The sequence below is a fragment of the Rana temporaria genome, chromosome 5 (assembly GCF_905171775.1).
Source record: "Rana temporaria chromosome 5, aRanTem1.1, whole genome shotgun sequence".
NCBI classification, from domain to species: Eukaryota; Metazoa; Chordata; class Amphibia; order Anura; family Ranidae; genus Rana; species Rana temporaria.
In genome coordinates, this window is record NC_053493.1 from 33983765 (window position 1) to 34004200 (window position 20436).

The window sequence follows — 20436 nt, forward strand, 5'->3', positions numbered from 1 at the left end:
TATGCATTAAAACCGGGGTTTAGTTGGCAAACATTTGCAAATGCATGCGTAAGCTACAAGGCCCCTTCATGGCACCCTGTATTACCTGCGGTCCTAACTCCTGTACATGAGAGTCTCCACAGTGGAAGCACATGCATTCGAATAGATAGATGGAGTGGCGCCCCATTGCTGGTGTCTGTGGAAAAAATGGCGCCTCATTGTTGGTGTCAGTGGAAAAAATGGCGCCCCATTGTTGGTGTCGGCGGGAAGAATGTTACCCCATTGTTGGTGTCGGCGGAAAGAATGGCGCCCCATTGTTGGTGTCGGCGGGAAGAATGTTACCCCATTGTTGGTGTCGGCGGAAAGAATGGCGCCCCATTGTTGGTGTCGGTGGAAAGAATGGTGCCTCATTGTTGGTGTCAGTGGAAAGAATGGTGCCTCATTGTTGGTGTCAGTGGAAAGAATGGTGCCTTATTGTTGGTGTCGGCGGGAAGAATGGCGCCCCATTGTTGGTGTCAATGGGAGGAATAGCACCTTGTATCAGTGGGAGAAATAGTAACCCAAGAGCCAGGTAGAGGCAAGCAAAAAGCCTCATTCAGCCTACAGTTTAGAGGTCACTGCTGTAGAACACACTTTGAGTAGAAAATAATTCTACCCATTTGGGTCTCGTAGACATGGCGGGTGCTGCTATTCTTGTCCTGCACCCTGAACAGCGCAGCATTCAGTATAATGTCATGGTATGCAGGCGGCAGGACCAAAGGGCATGAAGCACTAAGGGATTTATACAACACTGCAGTGCGTGGTTAAAAGCGCAAGGTCTGAGCATAGCTCGCTATATGTAAAACCTCTTCGTTATTAGGCCAGGCACATAAGGACTGTGACGCGCCTTGAAGATAAGTAGCACAAAGTTCTGGATGGAGGTGCAGAGAATTTTATTAATAGGCCAAGAAGCATGGGAGAGAATTGGTCTCAACAACACCTCAAATATAAGATAATAAAAATGTTTAAAAACTGGTCTATGCGTGGGCACATATAATGGAGCTTTAATGCCGCGTACTCACGATAATTTTTCGGGTTATAAAAAACGACGTTTTAAAAAAAAAAATTCATTTAAAATGATTGTGTGTGGGCTTCACATGCTTTTTTGGGTTCTGAAATACGACAAAAAAAAAAATTCGAACATGCTGCTTTTTTTAACGACGTTTTAAACTATGTAGTTTTTCGGGTTGTAAAAAATTATCGTGTGTGGGCTAAAGCGGCGTTACAAACCTGCGCATGCTCAAAAGCAAGTTATGGGACGGGAGCGCTCGTTCTGGTAAAATTACCGTTCATAATGGAGTAAGCACATTCATCACGCTGTAACAGACAGAAAAGCGCAAATCGTCTTTTACTAACACAAAATCAGCTAAAGCAGACCAAAGGGTGGCGCCGTTTGAATATAACTTCCCCTTTATAGTGCCGTTGTACGTGTTGTACGTCACCGCGCTTTGCTAGAGCATTTTTTTTAACGATCGTGTGTGGGCAACGTCGTTTTAACGATGAAGTTGGAAAAAACTTAGTTTTTTCTAGGGGCTGAAAAATAAATTTTTTAAATGCCGAAAAATGATCGCGTGTACGCGGCATAAGAGTTTGCTGTGAACCACATAATGGAGGCACCAGTTCCTCTTGTGGTTCTGAATCCAGGGATGATCGAGTTCTAGAAACCTGGGGCCCGTGATCTGAGAATCTAAGCAGTTCACATGTGGTGAATGTTAGGAGAGGGTGCAAGGAGCTTGGAGAGAATGTCCCTCCTGCAAGCACCCAGACATGGGAGGTATGACTGCCTTTAAATGATGATACAGTAAAACCTTGGTTTGAGAGTAACTTGGTTTGAGAGCGTTTTGCAAGACGAGCAACATTTTTAAATACATTTTTACTTGATATACAAGTAGTGTCATGTCACAACTGAGTATAAAAGAGAAGAGAGGCGCCTCTAAGTGGAGCAATAAGGTTGCATTTAATGAAGGTACAACATTTAGCAACATATTGCTACACTTGGAGGCGCCTCTCTTCTCTTTTATACTCTGGAGCTCCTGCTGGATTTTGCTTCTAATCCCCTTGTGGAGGCTTCCATTTGTGGATGGACATTTTATGGTTACACAACCAATCACATTGCTATAATCTTTTTATATGGACTATACACTGAAGGACCTATGAATAAATGGTTGTGAAACAAATCATTTGAGTTTTCTTTATTTCTTATGGGAAAATGTGCTTTGATATACAAGTGCTTTGGATTACAAGCATGCTTCTGGAACAAATTATGCTTGCAATCCAAGGTTATTTTCCAGCTCTCCTCAGTAATTATTAAACTTTTTTTTTTTTTTTAGCTTCGCTGGAGGGACTTGGGACTGGGAATATCTAGGATTTGCTTCTCCAGAGGTAAGAAACTTCTTTTTTTTTTTTTTTCAGTTTTTTTTTTTTAACAGAATGAGTTTTATTGAGCAAATAGGATCAATACAATATGTGCAGTTGACAAGTAAAAACACAATAGCCAGTAAATTGGAACTGTCAGTACAGTGCGCTGGGTGAATACATCACAGTAGAACACTAACTGGAGCTGTCATAGGTAGAATACAAAAGGCACATAACTGAAAGCAGTTTGCATTTGCATCTAACCATAGGATGCATGAAAGGGAGTAACAAATATCCCCCTAGAATTCCAGCCCATATACCTAATGGAAGGGCAAGGAAGGAGAAAAAGGAAGGATGAAAAGAAGGGATTTTTGAATTGTGCCAGTTTTACACTGGCACATGTGGACTAAGGGTAGCCTCCCGTAGTATTTACCCTCCTTTTATAAAATAGAACATAGAAATATATGCACTCTATCCAACGTCTGAAGTCCAATGCCACCTTGTAGCAACCCACATATATGTTGATCAAGTCTAGTGACTTCAGGAGTTCACTTGCTGCAAGCTTGTTCTGAGTCAGCAATTCATAAAGCAAAGCCATTGCATGAAGTTGCATTTTCAGGAGTTCAGAAATGGAAGTCTTGATATTTTTCTTTAATTCACACCTATTATGCAGCTGTCAATGCAACAGGTTTTACTGCCCACTGGAGTCCGAGCATATAAAAGCTTGGCATAGGAAGCAAGTGGAGCTTATTTTCAACTTGCTCTGTAGAGGTACAGGAAACAGTTTGATGGTAATGGGTATTTGAGGCATTATAAGGCACCTACAGTCAATTTTTACCTTGCATACATTCCATGTATATTACACTTTATATGCTTACCTGGCAAAAGAGAGAATTGTTTGGAGTACTAATTTAGTTACAATCTTTAATCACCTTTACAGGAATATGCAGAGTTCCAGTATAGGAGAAGACACCGTCAGCGCCGCCGTGATTTGCACAGTATGAGAAGCAACACTCCAGATCCCGATGACCATGCAGAAGGCACTTTGGGTACTCTCCAATTTTCTGAACTGGCTTCAGTAGCAGTGCAGTAGATTTCATACTCCCTGAGATATCCATAGATGAACTTGGCTTGCACTAGTGTCAGCCGTTGAACCCAGGTTGCACTGGTGCGAGTCAGCTCGTTGAACCCAGGTTGCACTGGTGCGAGTCAGCTCGTTGAACCCAGGTTGCACTGGTGCGAGTCAGCCCGTTGAATCCAGGTTGCACTGGTGCGAGTCAGCCAGTTGCGTTGACCCCAGGTTGCACTGGTGCGAGTCAGCCCGTTGAACCCAGGTTGCACTGGTGCGAGTCAGCCCGTTGAACCCAGGTTGCACTGGTGCGAGTCAGCCCGTGAACCCAGGATACACTAGATTCAATAAATTCAGCTTGCACCAGTGAGAGTCAGTCAGTGAATGCAGATATTGCACTAGAGAGAACCAGCCAGTAAAGGTAAATCCATAAAAATTGATTTTACTAGTGGGTCAATCCATGAACCCAGACTGTGCTAGTGAAGGTCAGCTCATGAACCCAAATTGCACTAGTGAGGCTCAGCCAGTTAGCCCAGATTGCACTAGTAAGAGTCAGCCTACAGACCCAGACTGTACCAGCGAGAGCTCATAATCCCAGATTACACTAGGTAAAATCTGCTAATAAATTCAGATTGCAACAGTGAGTGTCAGTCAATGAACCCAGATTACATTAGTGAAAGTCAGCCTATGAACTCGGACTTTACTAGTGAGAGTCAGCTCATAATCCCAGATTACACTAGGTAAAATCCGCCAATAAATTCAAATTGCCAGCTGTAAAGGTCAATCCATAAAATCAGATTTTACTAGTGAGTGAATCAATGAATGAAGATTGCGCTAGTGAGGATCAGCTCATAAACCCAAATTGAACTAGTTGGGCTCCGTCCATGAACCCAGACTGTACTTGTGAGAGCTCATAATCTCAGATTACACTAGGTGAAATCTGCTAATAAATTTAGATTGCAAATGTGAAAGTCCATGGGCTAGATTCAGCAATGATTTACGCCGGCGTATCCATAGATACGCCGCGTAAATTCAAAGCTGCACCGGCGTATCTTCTTTTTGTATTCAGAAAGCAAGATACGCCGACATTAGCCTAAGATCCGACTGGCATAAGTCTCTTACGCCGTCGTATCTTAGGGTGCATTCTCACGCTGGCCGCTAGGTGGCGCTTCCGTCGTTTTCGGCGTAGAGTATGCAAATTACCTAGATACGCCGATTCACAAACGTACGTGCGCCCGGCGGTAGTTTTTTACGTCGTTTGCGTAAAGGCTTGTTCGGCGTAACGTTGCTTCTGCTTCTATGAGGCGCACACAATGTTAAGTATGGACGTCGTTCCCGCTTCAATTTTTGAATTTTTAACGTTGTTTGCGTAAGTCGTTTGCGAATAGGGCTGGACGCAATTTACGTTCACATCGAAACCAATACGTCGTTGCGGCGTACTTGGGAGCAATGCACACTGGGATATGTACACGGACGGCGCATGCGCCGTTCGTAAAAAACGTCAATCACGTCAGGTCATCAGACATTAACATAAAACACGCCCCCCCTTCCACATTTGAATTACGCGGGCTTACGCCGACCCCATTTACAATACGCCGCCGCAACTTACGGAGCAAGTGCTTTGTGAATACTGCACTTGCTCCTGTAAGTTGCGGCGGCGTAGCGTAAATACGATACGCTGCGCCGCCGTAAGATCAAGTGCAGCTACCTGAATCTAGCCCCATGAATTTAGATTGCACTAGTGAGAGTCGGTCCATTACCATCGATTGCACTAGTGAGAGTCGTCATACAAACATTTGTTGGAGAACTGTTTTTGTTTCAGAAAGGATGGGGGGAATACAGAACTGTTGCAACCAGAAAATATATTTTTCTGTAAGGGAGAAGAATACTGGACATTACATAGGAAGAGGAGGAATTGAATAACCCTTTTGAAATTGCATTGTCAGTTTGGTTCCTGTCATTTCAGATACCCTGGAGGTTCGCGGTAGCAGAAGACATGGCACATCCACGGTGAGTCTGACCATCACTGATCCTTCTGACACAAAATCTATAAAGAGCAAATATTTTTGAGGTGATTGCATTCCTTGCAGCAAAGCTGGATAGGTTTAGCTTCATTGGACTATAAATCATATTTGGCTTAGAAACTGGAGGATGGCAGCTTCCGGCATGATTTACACGAATGTGATTAGAATCACACAGAATTGCATGACAATGGAAATCACATTATTTTCAGTGGTGCCCATTCACATCAATGTGAATTTTGGAAAAGTTTCCTGTGCTACTTTGGTGCTATTCCAGCCTAACTGTGGCCCCATAGGGTTTAATATAATCGCATATACATGCTATTCTGATGCAATTTGGAAAGCAATTTTGTTTAACTGTCCACTTTCCTTCAACACGAAGCAGCAGCAGTGCCTTGACTACTAAGGAAGAGATTGCATCAAAATCGCATAAGGGTAAAATCACGCACAAGTTGCACTACATAATTGCACCTCAAAAACGCTACGGTGAGCCAGGCCTCTATGTGAGTCTTAGGCTGTTTTGATTTGTCTTTTGTCAGAAAACATAGCAAAACATGGAGGTTGCCATTCTCCAACAACTAGTTGCCTGGTGGTTGGTCAAAGATCATTTTTGGAAGTATTGGTTACGTTCATCATTAACCTCTATTAAGCCCAATCTCTGAAAGTGATGCTAAAAATGTTTAAGTCTTGATTTTAGCTAGCTGTGTTCTGTACAACGTTTTAGATTTGTAAATCAATGCTATTTTGTAGGATTAGGCAACGATTGCGCTGGAGAAAAAGATGATATCACTATTGCGTACATTTACCATCTTGCATTCCTTTGCAGGCGCTGAGTTCACTGGATGATGACGATCCCAACATCCTCCTGGCCATTCAGTTGTCTTTGCAAGAATCTGGCCTCAATGTTGATGAAGAGACTAGACAGTTCCTCAACAATGAGTCTTCACTAGGAGCCATAGGTTCATCTCTGCCTACAAGACTTGATCCATCTCCAATAAGCTTAGAGAACCCTAGGTCTGCAATGAGTAGCTCCGAGCTGCTAGAACTTGGTGAAAGTCTGGTCAGGCTGGGAGCTAGCAATGACCCATATGCAATAGACCGCATACACTCGAATTCATTCACCGATGTCCCAACATCCAGCAGTGACCTTGATTCTTCTAGTCAAGACCCCAACATGAATGAGAACCTTCTGGGAAACATTATGGCTTGGTTCCATGACATCAATCCTCAGAGCATCGCCCTTATTCCATCTATGGCCTCGGAAACTGACGTTGATTTACAACCTCTGAGTGCCAGTGACCAGTCGCTGCCTCCTGCTCCAAGCATGGCAGAGGAGCATGCACTTTTTCAGGATGCACTAATTAACGAAGACCCAGAAACGCAAACAGAGGAGGTTGCTTCCGAGCAGATAGAAACTCAGGCCGAAGCGGTGTCACAGAGTAGTGACCACACCAACGAAGTCACGAGCAGTATGACCAGCTCCGAAGATATCTCAAGTAGAACTCCTGAACCCCCAACAGAATGGGTCGAACAAGTACATTTGGTATGAGTACGACAAAACCTAAACATCTATCCGGTAACCATATTCAGATTCTCACATACAACCTCAACACCATGCCACCGTACGTTCTAGACCACTTAAGAGATGGATCATGTGTTGGGAATAATGTTAAACCTTTAACTCAACTTGAACTTTTAAACAATATTTTCTGCATTTAACTAATGGAGTTTGATTGCCTTTTATTTTTTTTCTCTTTTTTTTTTCAAAACAAGAAATAAGTAGGGTGAAATCTTTACTCAAATAAAATGCAGTCGTCATGTAGCCTTAGCTTGGTAATACTTACCTTGAAGATATGGGTTGAGTTTTTTTGTTTTTTGTTTTTTTTATTAAGATCACGTAGGTAGTTTAATGAAATCATTGCTGTGTTGTCATACCTCAGTTTTCCCTCCTCGACACAGAAATTCGTATCACTCCAATCATATTCCTTTTTGCTTCCTTTTGTTATTGTCACTTACAGTTGATAGTTATTTTAACTACAGCAGTGAAACTAAAGAGCTGTATCGTGCAAATTGAATTTGGTGTGAACAGTGACACAACCCTGCCAGTGACTCCTTCCATTCTTTTTGGTTTTGTCATGCTTTATATCTTCTATCCACACCAATGTTTGGATATTTGGTGTTTTATCAAAAGCAGCCTGTAATGGCCACTAAAAAGTTGTTTGATACATTTTATTGGCAAACCAACGTTTTTATTTGCAAACGCAACTTTTATTCTCCCTAGTTGGGACATGGCTTTTAAGCTGTCTGGCATTCCTGATTAATGCATTCAACCTGCAATTTTTTTTAGAAGACAGTGGCAAATAAAACATAAATAGGTAATCGGCATTTCTGGGGGAAGGTAAGAGACCTGTGATCGAATGTTGACATAAATAAAGAGCCATAAAAGCGCTGAAACCACTTTCCTGGAGAAAATGCCATTCCCGGCTCATTGAAGGCCTAGGCACTTGGTCACATAATCTCTGCTGAATGGAAGATCATCCAATCTGAAGTCTGAACCTTCTATTGTACAGATCAGATAACCAAATGCCTGGATCAGGGGTGTCAAACTCAATTTCCTCGCATGTCGCATCGGCATTATAGTTGCCCTCAAAGGGCCAGTTTTATCTGTAGGACTACATGTCCAGGGCACCCACCTTCTTACATCAGCTGTCAAGAGCCCCCCCAACCATCAGAAGTCGAGTCCCCTACCCTCCCTTATATCACAGTGCACCCCCTTACCTTCTGCCAGGAAGAAGCTGGGGGTGGGGGGCTGGGAAGCAGAAAGTGTAGGGTCTGGGAGAGGAGCAGAGAAGAGCTGGAGTCAGATCGGTAGGAGAAGTTCTGACCTCCTCTCTGCTGTTGACTGCTGAGACCAGGTGGGGGAGGAGAAAAGGGGGTGTTACGAGACTCTCCAGCAGCTTCACAGAGAAGCATGAGATCTGGCGGAGGAGTTCTGTCCTCTCTGCTGCCGACTGCTGAGAAAAGGAGATAAGGGGGGTGTCGGCACTGCAGGAGAGGTGCGAGGGGCACATGAAATGGCCTGGGGGCAGGATTTGCCCCGCAGGCCTTGTGTTTGACACGTGGCCTAGACCTTTAGACCAGCATATGAGTGGCACCAGGAACAGCATTGTCTCCAGGAAGAGTTACTATTTCAGCCCTCTTTATGCTTTTACTTTTGAATCCCAATAAGACTGTTCACTTTACCATATGTTAGCATTTGAGAATAGATCACCTTTTAATATATAACTAGTATATTTCTAATTGGTTTTATTTTTAGCCTAAAAATAACTTCCTTGCAGAATTGTTCTTTACTTAGACTTGCTGTTTATTGTTCACCAACAGGTCTGTCAATTGCATACAATTATATATACAAAACCTACACTATATTGTTAACAGGCATGTTGCAAATAGATGTTTTAACATAATGGCCCTTTTCAATTTAGAAATAGTAAAGTTAAATTAATGTGTGTTTTTTTTCAATTTTAGGCTGTTCAGAATACAGAAGGATATACAAAAAAATTTGTTTCAACCATATGAGATATATAACTCCGTTATATGGATGGAAGGGTTTGGTTTCCTAATATGTCCACTATGCTTTCTGGTATTGAGTTCTATCAACTCGGCATGGCAGTAACAGGTCAAGTTTGGCCTTTCAAGCACCTTCTTAAGTGAGTTCCTAGAAGGAATCCTCTAAAGCACTGGTTCCCAACCTCTGTCCTCAAGGGCCCCCCAACACTTTCATGTTTTTGGAATTTCTTTCACCTTGTCAAGTGCTTTAAATCGGTGTCATTGGCTTAGTATTAATAAGAGCTATTCTACTGAAGGGAAATTTCCAAAATATGACCTGTTCTGGGCTCTTAGGGGCCTAGGTTGGGAATCCCTGCACTAGAAGGTGAGTAATGAAGCTTTACTGCGTTTTAAACCCTCTAGTGAATTCTTCATAGGAATATATATATATGGCAGCGTTTTTGCATTTGGTCACATTGGGACAGGGTTGACCGTTGAGAAAGTCTGTGCACCTAAGGAGGATTTCAAATCTATAAATGCCAGATATCAGTCCAACAATCCTGCATGTAGGCTCATCTTGGGTTTTAATGCCCCTTGCTTGAGTTTGCTGTTTCCCCAGCTAAGCTACAGTCAGCAAAGTAGGGCTGGTAGTTCTCACTTTGGCCCATTTTATTTACTGTGTACTATAGCTTCGAAACAGGAACAGTTCTGTTTGATGGTGGGTGGGTGAACTTGGATACAATCCACAGTCCAGGTTGTGGACAGCAATATGTTATGCTTGATCTGGAAGTCCCAGGATTGGCCTGTTGCCCCAAAGCCCCAGGAATCTGTAAGGACCAAGTAAGAGATCCATCACAGATACATAGTGGGGGAACTTGGATATAATCCACAGTCCAAGTTGTGGACAGCCCTATGTTATGCAATGATCTGGAAACCCCAGGATCGGCCTATTGCCCCAAAGCCCCAGGAATCTGTAAGGACCAAGTAAGAGATCCATCACAGATACATGGGTGGGGGAACTTGGATACAATCCACAGTTCAAGTTGTGGACAGCCCTATGTTATGCAATGATCTGGAAACCCCAGGATCTGCTTGTTGCCCCAAATCCCCAGGAATCTGTAAAGACCAAGTAAGAGATCCATCACCAATGCATTCCAGTTAGGCGAGACAAGCTTGCAGTTTTGCATTAAACACCAGAAAAAGTTGAGGCCTGTGGTCTCTTTTGTCCAAGTTTTTTGATTTGTTTTTTTTTTTTACTATGAACTTATGTTGTAAATGGTGACCATCAAAAAAGGCAAAGAGTTGCTTTTAACCTAATTTATGGACCTGCTACGTGTGAAATTTGCTTGCAGTGTCTAATTTACTGACAAGCATACCATTCATGAGAAATGTCACCTGTGAAGTTCTCCTCCAGTTTCTGACATAATTTCACAAGAAAAACTACACTAAAATGTATATGACCACACAGAGCCAGTTAGGACTTTCTAGTGCATGCTAGTATCATTCTCAGACGCAAAAGGAAATATGCACTTTGCCAGTAAATAGGCTGGCCACATTTTCATGAATACTTGTGACTATTTAGAACTGTCCTAGATAACAGCAGCTTTGTGCAGATACATAACAAGGTGACTATAGAAGGAATGATGCTCGGGTAATGCATGGTCAGTGTAATGTTTGTGCCGTTTATAACAGGTGCTGATTGTTGGACAGGTCCACTTTAAGTAAGTGAAGATGTAACAGTTTATTTTTGAAGTGCTGAAGGGTTTGATGTACCGAGCTGATGACTGGCAATCATATTAGTAAGGGAAGTTATCACTTGGTACATTATTGATAGCCGGGAAACACAGGTGTTCTAGACTTACATGGACATACAGGAACATAAGAAAAGACAGGGTATGTGGTGGTGTAAATGTAGAATGTATATGTTTGCGGAGTGAGGTGGAATCGGAGCGGATGGGCCTTTAAGTTGGTCATGTTTAGAGAATTTGTATAGGCAAGTGTATTTAAAGTATATTGTCATCTCTTATTGAATGAAATTCAAGAAGGGGTACTCTGCAGCCACGACCTGTAGGGGGCGTTTGAGGAAAATATTTTTACAGTATAGTGAAGTGGCCCCCTATTGCAGCTGTAATTAGCAATGGTAAGTCTCACCAAGGAAAAAAAATGCACTCAGAAAACCTATTAATACATCATATAGCCTGAATAGCACACCCATATAAGTTTGTTGCACATCCCATTCCAAATCCATGGGCATTCATTTGGAGTTGAACCACGCCCCCTTTGCAGTGCCTAAAATTCTAGGAAGGCTTTCCACAGCATTTTGGACTGTCTGGGATTTTGTGCTGATCAGGTCAGGTCTTGATGTTGGATGAGAAGATTTGGCTTGCAGTCAGCTCTTTGGGACTCTATGAAGGCCACTTAAAGGGGAGTTCCAGCCATTTGTATGTTTATTAAAAGTCAGCAGCAACAAAAAGTGTAGCTGCTGGCTTTTAATAAACAGACACTTACCTGCTCCAGCGACGCGCCGGCCGGGGCTCCGCTCCTCACCCCCCCTCCCCGGCCGGCGTCTTCATTCTCAGTGTGGGCACCCGGCCGTGACAGCTTTCGGCTTCACCCACTGCGGCGCCGCACCGTGTAATTGGCCAGGAGATCGCCTAGGACCTGTGACGTGTCCTAGGCGATCGCCTACAGCAGCCCCTTCCAGAAGGCGATTAAGCTTAGTCGCCTGGAGGAAGTGGGACAGGAAGTCCCACTCTTCCTGAAGCCCCCACTCCCCCCCCAAAAAAATTACATGCCAAATGTGGCATGTAAGGGGGAGAGGAGTGGGATAAGAGGAAGTTCCAAATTTGGGTGGAACTCCTCTTTAAGTTCCTCCACATCAAACTCCTCAACAGTCTTTATGGAGCTGGTGTAATAGTCATGCTGGAACAGAAAAGGGCCCCCAGCAAACTGTTGAAAGTGCACAATTGTCCAAAATGTCTTTGCTGTAACATTAAGGCCCCGTTTAGACCAGCAGTTGGAGGGCAGCAAAAATGTGTGGTTGAGCTACATTTGTGTCACCCGCTACCGCCCCCTTTAAGCTATAGGCAGCAGACGGGGATGTTTTCATGCCATGGGCACGATGCTTTGATTTGCCAGCAACGGTAGAGTTGACCTGACATCGTTCAGTGGGCAGCAAGCCTACCTAAGGCGACACATGTAAGTCAAGGGGGAAGCATCACAAACGCCCCCGAACTGCTTTCAATGCACGCCGTTGCAGCGCAATTGGCCATATTGTGGGTGTGATGGTCAGGCGTCTGCAAACTTTTTGTCATATAGTGTATTAGATTGGCTTAATTGGTTAATGGCTGTTTCACTTTATTCTTTTGAGCAGATGTTCACATTGACTGGTACATGCCAATGGCTCAGACAGGTTTTATATATTTTTTCTTTTTAATTCGCCTGACACAGAGAGTAAGAGATCCCAAAAACAGCAAAAGTTAATTTTTTCCATGGACAGGGTTGTTTTTGAAAATTACTGCAGTGTAAATCTACATATGTAACCTACATTGACCTGGTTTATAATCTACATACTAGTTCCAGGGTAGTGCCTTTATTTGGGCAATTTGATTCTCAAATTTGAAGTGGTTGTAAACCCTTACATATACTCAGCGACATGACTGTCTTCAGGTAAGACAAAGAGAGGAAACAAATCATCCTACATAAGTTGTAGCCTTCTCCCCTTTATATCTGTTCAAAGTGCAGAATTTTAAAGCTTATCTGAGAGTTCAGAAAAAAAGGGGGGGGGTCGTGAACTTAAGTTGCACTCCGCAGAGCTCCATGATAACAGCTCTGAGAGCTAATTGGGGAGAAGAGAAACGCACCCCCCGTCCACACAACACGCAGGAACAGAACTGAGGCTGTCAATCAGCTGGAGGTTCCTCCCCTGTCACCATTTTTCTTTTGGTGTCCAGAAAACTTGTTAGAAGTGATTCATGCAGATAGCAGACAGAAATGTCTACTACACGCTAAGAACACATTCTAGAGGGATATATGCTTTGTTTATATTTCATGTCTGAGGTTTACAACCACTTTAAAGAAAATGTGTACTACATCTTCAATACCGGCACTGCCAGTACTGAAGTCTGGCACATTCTGAACGGATATAAAAAAGTTTATTTTTCATTTCAAATGTTTGCTTGCTTGCTGTGCCATATTTTCATGACTGTATTTCAAATCGAGGTTTCTATGTTTGTTTCCATCTATTGTTTGTATTAAAGACAAATTCATTTGGCCTGAGAGGAACGGTAAGGCATACTTGCTGTGCAGCATGACTATGCTTTGTATGTATATGTAATATATACAATTGGATGCTTCCGAGTACACGTACAGTATCATTTACAGCCAAAATGGAAATCTTTTGAAACAGTTTTTTTTTTTGTTTGTTTGTCTTGACTTAATACACGGTTCGAATTTCGAAAGAATTTTCTTTCGAAAATCGTATCAAAGAATTTTCGTACGAATCTTGCACCGTTAATGGGCTGCAGCAACAGCCGATTTTCGTGCGGCAAACAAATTTGAGAAATCCGACATGTTGGAAATTTTTGGAAAAACAAACGATTTTCTGATCAATGATGGGAGAATCGTGCGAGAAATGTAATAGAAAAAAAAACGTGCATGTGCAAGAAAAGAATATTCCCAGAGAGAGAAAAGAATATTCTCTGAGAAAAGAGTATTCCCGGAGAGAGAAAAGAGTATTCCCGGAGAGAGAAAAGAGTATTCCCGGAGAGAGAAAAGAGTATTCCCGGAGAGAGAAAAGAGTATTCCCGGAGAGAGAAAAGAGTATTCCCGGAGAGAGAAAAGAGTATTCCCGGAGAGAGAAAAGAGTATTCCCGGAGAGAGAAAAGAGTATTCCCGGAGAGAGAAAAGAGTATTCCCGGAGAGAGAAAAGAGTATTCCCGGAGAGAGAAAAGAGTATTCCCGGAGAGAGAAAAGAGTATTCCCGGAGAGAGAAAAGAATATTCCCGGAGAGAGAAGAGAATATTCCCGGAGAGAGAAGAGAATATTCCCGGAGAGAGAAAAGAATATTCCCGGAGAGAAAAGAATATTCCCGGAGAGAAGAGAATATTCCCGGAGAGAAGAGAATATTCTCGGAGAGAAGAGAATATTCTCGGAGAGAAGAGAATATTCCCGGAGAGAAGAGAATATTCCCGGAGAGAAGAGAATATTCCCGGAGAGAGAAAAGAATATTCCCTGGAGAGAGAAAAGAATATTCCCTGGAGAGAGAATGTTCTCGGAGAGAAGAGAATGTTCTCGGAGAGAAGAGAATGTTCTCGGAGAGAAGAGAATGTTCTCGGAGAGAAGAGAATGTTCCCGGCAACATGAATATTTTGTCGGCCGAATTTCGAAAATCATTGGTGGCATCGTCGGATCACAAAAAAAACGAACGTTCTGATTTTGAAAAGAAAATTTGTTCGAAATTTGACCGTGTATGGCCTGCTTTAGGCTTTAAAAGAAAATCATTTAATGATTCTACTTCCTCTGCTGCTTCTTAGTTGTCCAGTTGCAGCGCTGCTCACAACTTTCTGAAATCAGAAAGTTTAACACCCAGATACACCCCTAAATTCAAAGACCGTGAGAATCACAAATTAATATACGAAAAATTATTGGATACCCCAAAAGCACTTTTAAGAGCTTTTTTTCCTCAATAATGCTTTTTCGAAAAATAAATAAAAGGAACGCACCTCCCTACGTAAACTTTTGTGTAGCTGCCAGGGGAGAAGTGATGGGAATACTATATAGAGCGTTGAGATGAATAAAAGCTCAGAGTCTGCTGGGCCTGCCAAAATCAGGAGGAGTCTCAGGGCTTTTAAATGTCTACAAAAGTGAAGCTTTTACAGGTAAATAATATGCATAAAATAATTGAAATACAACCTTAGGGGAAGATTGTTGTTAAAAAAAAAAAAAAGTGAATGGTCTGGTCACAGGGTCTCTACAAATATAGTGTATTTTTATACAAAGACAGAGGCATTGGGTTCAAATAAACTAAGGCCTCGTACACACGATAGGTTAACCAGAGGACAACGATCTGAAGGACCGTTTTCATCGGTCCAAACCGATAGTGTGTAGGCCCCATAGGTTATTTAACCTTAGGTTAAAAAAATGGCAACTTGCTTTAAAATTTAACCCCATGGATTGGTAACCGATAGGTCAAACCGATCGTTAGTAAGCACAATCATCGGTTAAAAATCCACGCATGCTCAGAATCAAGTCGACGCATGCTTGGAAGCATTGAACTTCGTTTTTTCAGCACGTTGTGTTTTACGTCACCGCGTTCTGACACGATTGTTTTTTTAACTGATGGTGTGTAGGCGCGACGGACCATCAGTCAGCTTTATAGGTTAACCGAAGAAAACGGTCCTTCAGACCATTGTCCTCTGGTTAACCTTTCGTGTGTACGAGGCCTTACTGTCCCTCCAAATGGGGGATAGTTGGGAGATGCAGTGTATGTCGTAGGCTTGGGCAGGTTGATGACACCAAGCTGTATTGTTTAAGCATGGTAGTAAAAAGTCCGGTCAAAGGCCAGTTTTTGCTGTCTGTCAGGCATGCATAGATCATAATTTGGGCTGAACACATATGTACATTTCCCTTATCAGGAAAAATATGTACATATAATTTTAACTGTACATGTAATTGTTCAGCTTTAGGTAGATGTCGGTCAGGTGTTTCTGCCACTAGTGACAAATCTCCTGCAGCAAAGGTTCTTACCTCTTTGAAAAACGCTCCCTCGCTGGCCTGGAATGCTGCTGTATCTTGATCGCTAGACGTGGGAGCGACATCTTACTGCCTTGGCTAACAAAGGAGTGGTTCCATGGGCACAGACAGGCAGCCTCTTAACAATCCTTAATCACTCATCTAACATCAACTTAAAGTTCACTGAGGTTTGAGAACTGGTTTCAGAACCTGATAATGAGATCATGTGGATCTTGAGTGAGTACAAGTGATATTTTTATTGGCGGTTTTGGTTTTATAATGCAGTGGTAATACAGGGTTGTAAGTGACCTTTCACGTTTTTCTTGCACCTACACCGAACAGTGTTGGCCATGTTGTCGAAGCCCATCCTTTTTTTTTTTTGGGGGAATGATTGGCAACACTAAGGCATCAGTATGGACTGAAAAGAATGATAAGCCTGCTTGTTGCATGTGATTGACTTGCTCTTTGACCAAGGATGAGCTTGGGTTTGGTCTGAACCCAGATGTTGGCTGTTCTTGCTGGGCAAATGGGTTGCGCGTGGGAGATTCCCTGTCGGCCATATTGGGTCGATGATGTTGACCTAATATGGCCATGTGTATATTTTAGGTCATTGACGTTACAATGATGTTGCAAGCATCCCGCACCCTTTTGTGGGGCAGGGAATCGCCTTCTCACAGCTTATTGGCCCCAGCAATGACCACTAAGTTCCAAGCTTGGACAAATCAAACCTGGAATTCAAGCTCATCACTATTCCTGACCAGTAGGAAACCACAGAGCCAATTTATAGCCATGGTTATCCTTCACAAATCCCACTAGAAGTGTTGACTGCCTGATTTAGTATAGAACAAGTACAGTACTTTTAGGTCGTTAACTATATATTAAAAAGCTGTGACATGTATCACCACTCTTTATTTCGCAAATAATCAATATGAGTCGGATAAATTGCTATTCAAATTGAGAAAATGTTATCTATTAAAAAGTATTTTCTGTATATTAAAACATATATATATATATTGTCCTAATATTCTAGCTACAATTTTTAAAGTATAGGCCGAATAGGAAAATAATCTTTAATAAAATACATAGTGGCCGAGGGTAGAAGTGGTAATCATTTGGAACCGTTGAAGCGTGGTTGAATTGATGGGCAGCCCATATTACAACTGACCATTTGTAGATGTCAAGACAGAGTAGTGCCCACAGCAATCTTTTTTTTTTATTTCATCTGCTATGCGTATTACTTGTTTGAAACTCCTTCTTTGTGTACAGTATTTAGGTTACACATGACGTTGATCTACAGTTCTTTTTTTTGTGGGCTGTTGGGTGACATTGACCTAAATATCTTCATGACCACAATCATTTCCTAATCATTTATTCATTCTTTTGTGTGCTATATCCATGACTTTCACCCTGTGACTATTGTTTTTACTGAATGATTGTAACTTTATTGTTCTCCTTTATACTCTGAAATCTATCCCGAACCCATCCTCGTCTTATTGGGACACAACTGCAAACTTTGTACTAACCAAATGCTATGCGACTGCGAAAATTAAATGCTGTAGCTACTGTTAGGACATTTGGTGACACTTGGTGTTCTTTGCGTATGGTCTTATGTGGTTGGTTGACAAACTGGTGCTTCTGAAGGTTCAAAAGTTGAACAGCGGCTTTTTGTTTAAAGAGGAACTACATTGCCTCAGAACAAAGTAAAAATTTCATTTAATAAATGTTTTATATTCACAGAAAACTCCCCCACCTATCTATGTCTCCATGCTTTATTTTGCTGAGAAATTACTTTGAAAAACACCCCGCTAGTGTTTCTGGCCGTGGCCATCTTGAGTAATGGCAGGTGGCCATGTAGTGCATGTCATCCTTCGCAGTTGTAAAGTCTTGTACTTTATTAGCAATCAGTAAATGCTGAGTATACATGATACCCTTTGTCGGCTAACTTAAAGTGGAGTTCCACCCAAAAACGTCCACTTTTTGGAACCCTCCGGTGTCACATTTGGCACCTTTCAGGGGGGAGGGGAGGAGCAGATACCTGTCTAATACAGGTATTTGCTGTAGCAAGCCTTGTGTTTGCAGTGCAGGTTATAAAATAGAAGAGAAGACTGGTCTGTTAAGGGCAAGACAGTGGCAGTGCTTTATGAAAATTGGAGGAAGACAAAATTAGAATTTGTTGCTCAGCAGTTAATCAGTACATATATTTTGTTGGGTCTGGGAAATGACGTGGATTGTCTAGGCCAGCCTTTCTCAACCTTTCTAATATAGAAAAACCCTTAACCTCTTGGCGTTGGTGCTTCCTGGCCCTTTAAACGGTTTTGGCTGCCCGGAGGCGGAGCAGGGTTTATGATCATGTGACCGCCATGGTTGGCTGTCACGGTGGTCACATGATCGGAAAACTCCCGATCGCTGCTTTCTGTTAGCCGACAGTAACTATGCCCAGGAGCGTGCATTCTCGGCACAGCTGGTTTTGCAATATTGCACACAAATATGCAGCTACTCAGCCCCAAGAGGCCGCATATTTGCATGCTGTCGGCACCAAGAGGTTAAAAACTATTTTCTGATCTCAGATAACCCCTGCTAAAAATGACTCCATCTACAGCTCACTGCATTAGTGTGATGGTCAAGGAGACGAATGGTGTTCAGAGGGAATGATCCCCCCTCTTGCATATAGCTTAAAAGATCATTGGTTTCAATGGCAACTTATTTGAGTGGCATTAATTGCTTCTTGTTCAAGGAACCTCTACCAACCTCTGGAGGAACCCTAGGGTTCCATGGAACTCGGGTTGAGAAAGCCTGTTCTAGGCAATAGCTTCACTTCTCTGTGCTCACAAGGAGATAGCGGCAATGCCAACAGACAGTTAACTTGCCAGTTGGCAAGGCTCCGTGGATGCCCATGTGAACAAGACCTTACTGTCTGACTTCCTGTCCTGGTGACCCCTAATTTCACAAGGAAAAAGGTGAGAAGAAATCTCCCCAATGTAGTCACAGATAGCAATACAAATTTGGATTTTCCATCCTTTCTCTACTCTAAAACAATTGTTTTGGCTGGAGTTGAGCGGTCACCAACAATTTCATGAAAAAAAAAACTATTCCCAAAAGATATTTCTGTTTGTGTTAAAAATAAGGCAGTGTAGTGAATTTGTCCCTCTGGCGTCCATATTGATGGGAACCGCAGATTGCTGGCGAAATGTGAAACTAAGAGTTCTAGTGATGACACAGATGGTACATTTTCTTGGATTGACCCATTGGGGGTTGGTTTACTGAAGCTGGAGAGTTCAAAATCTGGTGCAGCTCCGCATAGAAACCAATCGGCTTCCAAGTTTTTTAGTCAAAGCTTAAATTAAAAAGCTGATGTTAGAAGCTGATTGGCTACCGTGTACAGCTGCTCCAGGCTTTGCACTCTTCAGCTTTAGTAAATCCAACCCCATTAGGTCATTCTTTCAGTTAAAAATAGGCATCAAAATGAGCCCCTCTGTAGATTTTATACGAGGCCAAAGGGTTCTTCACACCACACTCAGTTCAGCAAAGCACTGGCCTTGTGCTGCTCTTTAACGAAGTAGACTGTAATTAGAGTTGCAGACTGTTTTTTTCTTTTATATTACTTTTAACCCTTCTCCTCCCCCCCCCCTCCTATAATGGTAACCATGAGTACAAAGCAACAGGTAGTATATAGACTTCTGCTTGTGCAAATGAGTCTAATGCGCTAAAATTTTAAGTATAACGGAATACAAAACTTTTTTCTTTTAGTTTTGGATAGTGTGGAGATGAATTAGATTACCTGTCAGGTTTTCATTGCTGTCTGTGTCCCTGTTAGGGAGATTTACCCTCTCTATTTGGTCCTGGTGACCATTATCGCTGAAAGTGAAATCTCAGATTTTGACTAGCCAGAGCAGGGGGGGGGGGGGTTATTCCAATGGAGGACACTAGTTTCAGTGACTACCAGGGATTTCCCCCACATCTTGTTGTGGTTATAGTACAATAAATTAAGATAAATCTCCCCTAAGGGACGGGAAGTGAAAAGAAACCTCCCCTATGGGACGGGAAGTGAAGAGAAACCTCCCCTATGGGACGGGAAGTGAAGAGAAACCTCCCCTATGGGACGGGAAGTGAAGAGAAACCTCCCCTATGGGACGGGAAGTGAAGAGAAACCTCCCCTATGGGACGGGAAGTGAAGAGAAACCTCCCCTATGGGACAGGAAGTGAAGAGAAACCTCCCCTATGGGACAGGAAGTGAAGAGAAACCTCCCCTATGGGACAGGAAGTGAAGAGAAACCTCCCCTATGGGACAGAAATGGAAGGGAAATCTCCCATAAGGGACAGGAAGTGAGGGGAAATCTCCCATATGGGATACTCTATCCAAAATGAGGAAAGAATAAAGTTTTTGCCTATAGTTCTTCTACTATATTAGTTAGTATAAGTACTTGTATTATTGGACTGCACCAAGGTTTTATCCACAATATGAACGCCTACATTGTGCGCAGAATCACATTTTTTTTTTTTGGGGCAGAAAACGTATATCTATGTAATTATGGGGGTTTGATCAAAATGAATGGAATGTGTCAGTATTGGGGGCTGCATTTGTGTGTATGCTAAGCACTTTACACTTGCTCCAAGGTATCGGTCCACACTATACTGCGGCCATTTTGCCTTTTAAAAAAAAAAAAGGCGACACTGCAATTCTTCAATTCACACATC

At 42.5% G+C, this 20436-nt stretch overlaps 1 protein-coding gene across 1 annotated transcript in view; it reads left to right on the forward strand.

The window, feature by feature from the left end:
* The window catches only part of ANKIB1 (ankyrin repeat and IBR domain containing 1), a 215858-nt gene extending 208545 nt beyond the window's left edge, over positions 1–7313 (forward strand). The window contains exons 17-20 of the mRNA XM_040352348.1: positions 2349–2400; positions 3314–3422; positions 5409–5452; positions 6290–7313. Coding sequence (XP_040208282.1) covers positions 2349–2400; positions 3314–3422; positions 5409–5452; positions 6290–7012 — 928 coding nt within the window. The 3' untranslated portion in view covers positions 7013–7313. The remainder of the gene's footprint in view (positions 1–2348; positions 2401–3313; positions 3423–5408; positions 5453–6289) is intronic.
* Positions 7314–20436: the final 13123 nt, after the last annotated feature.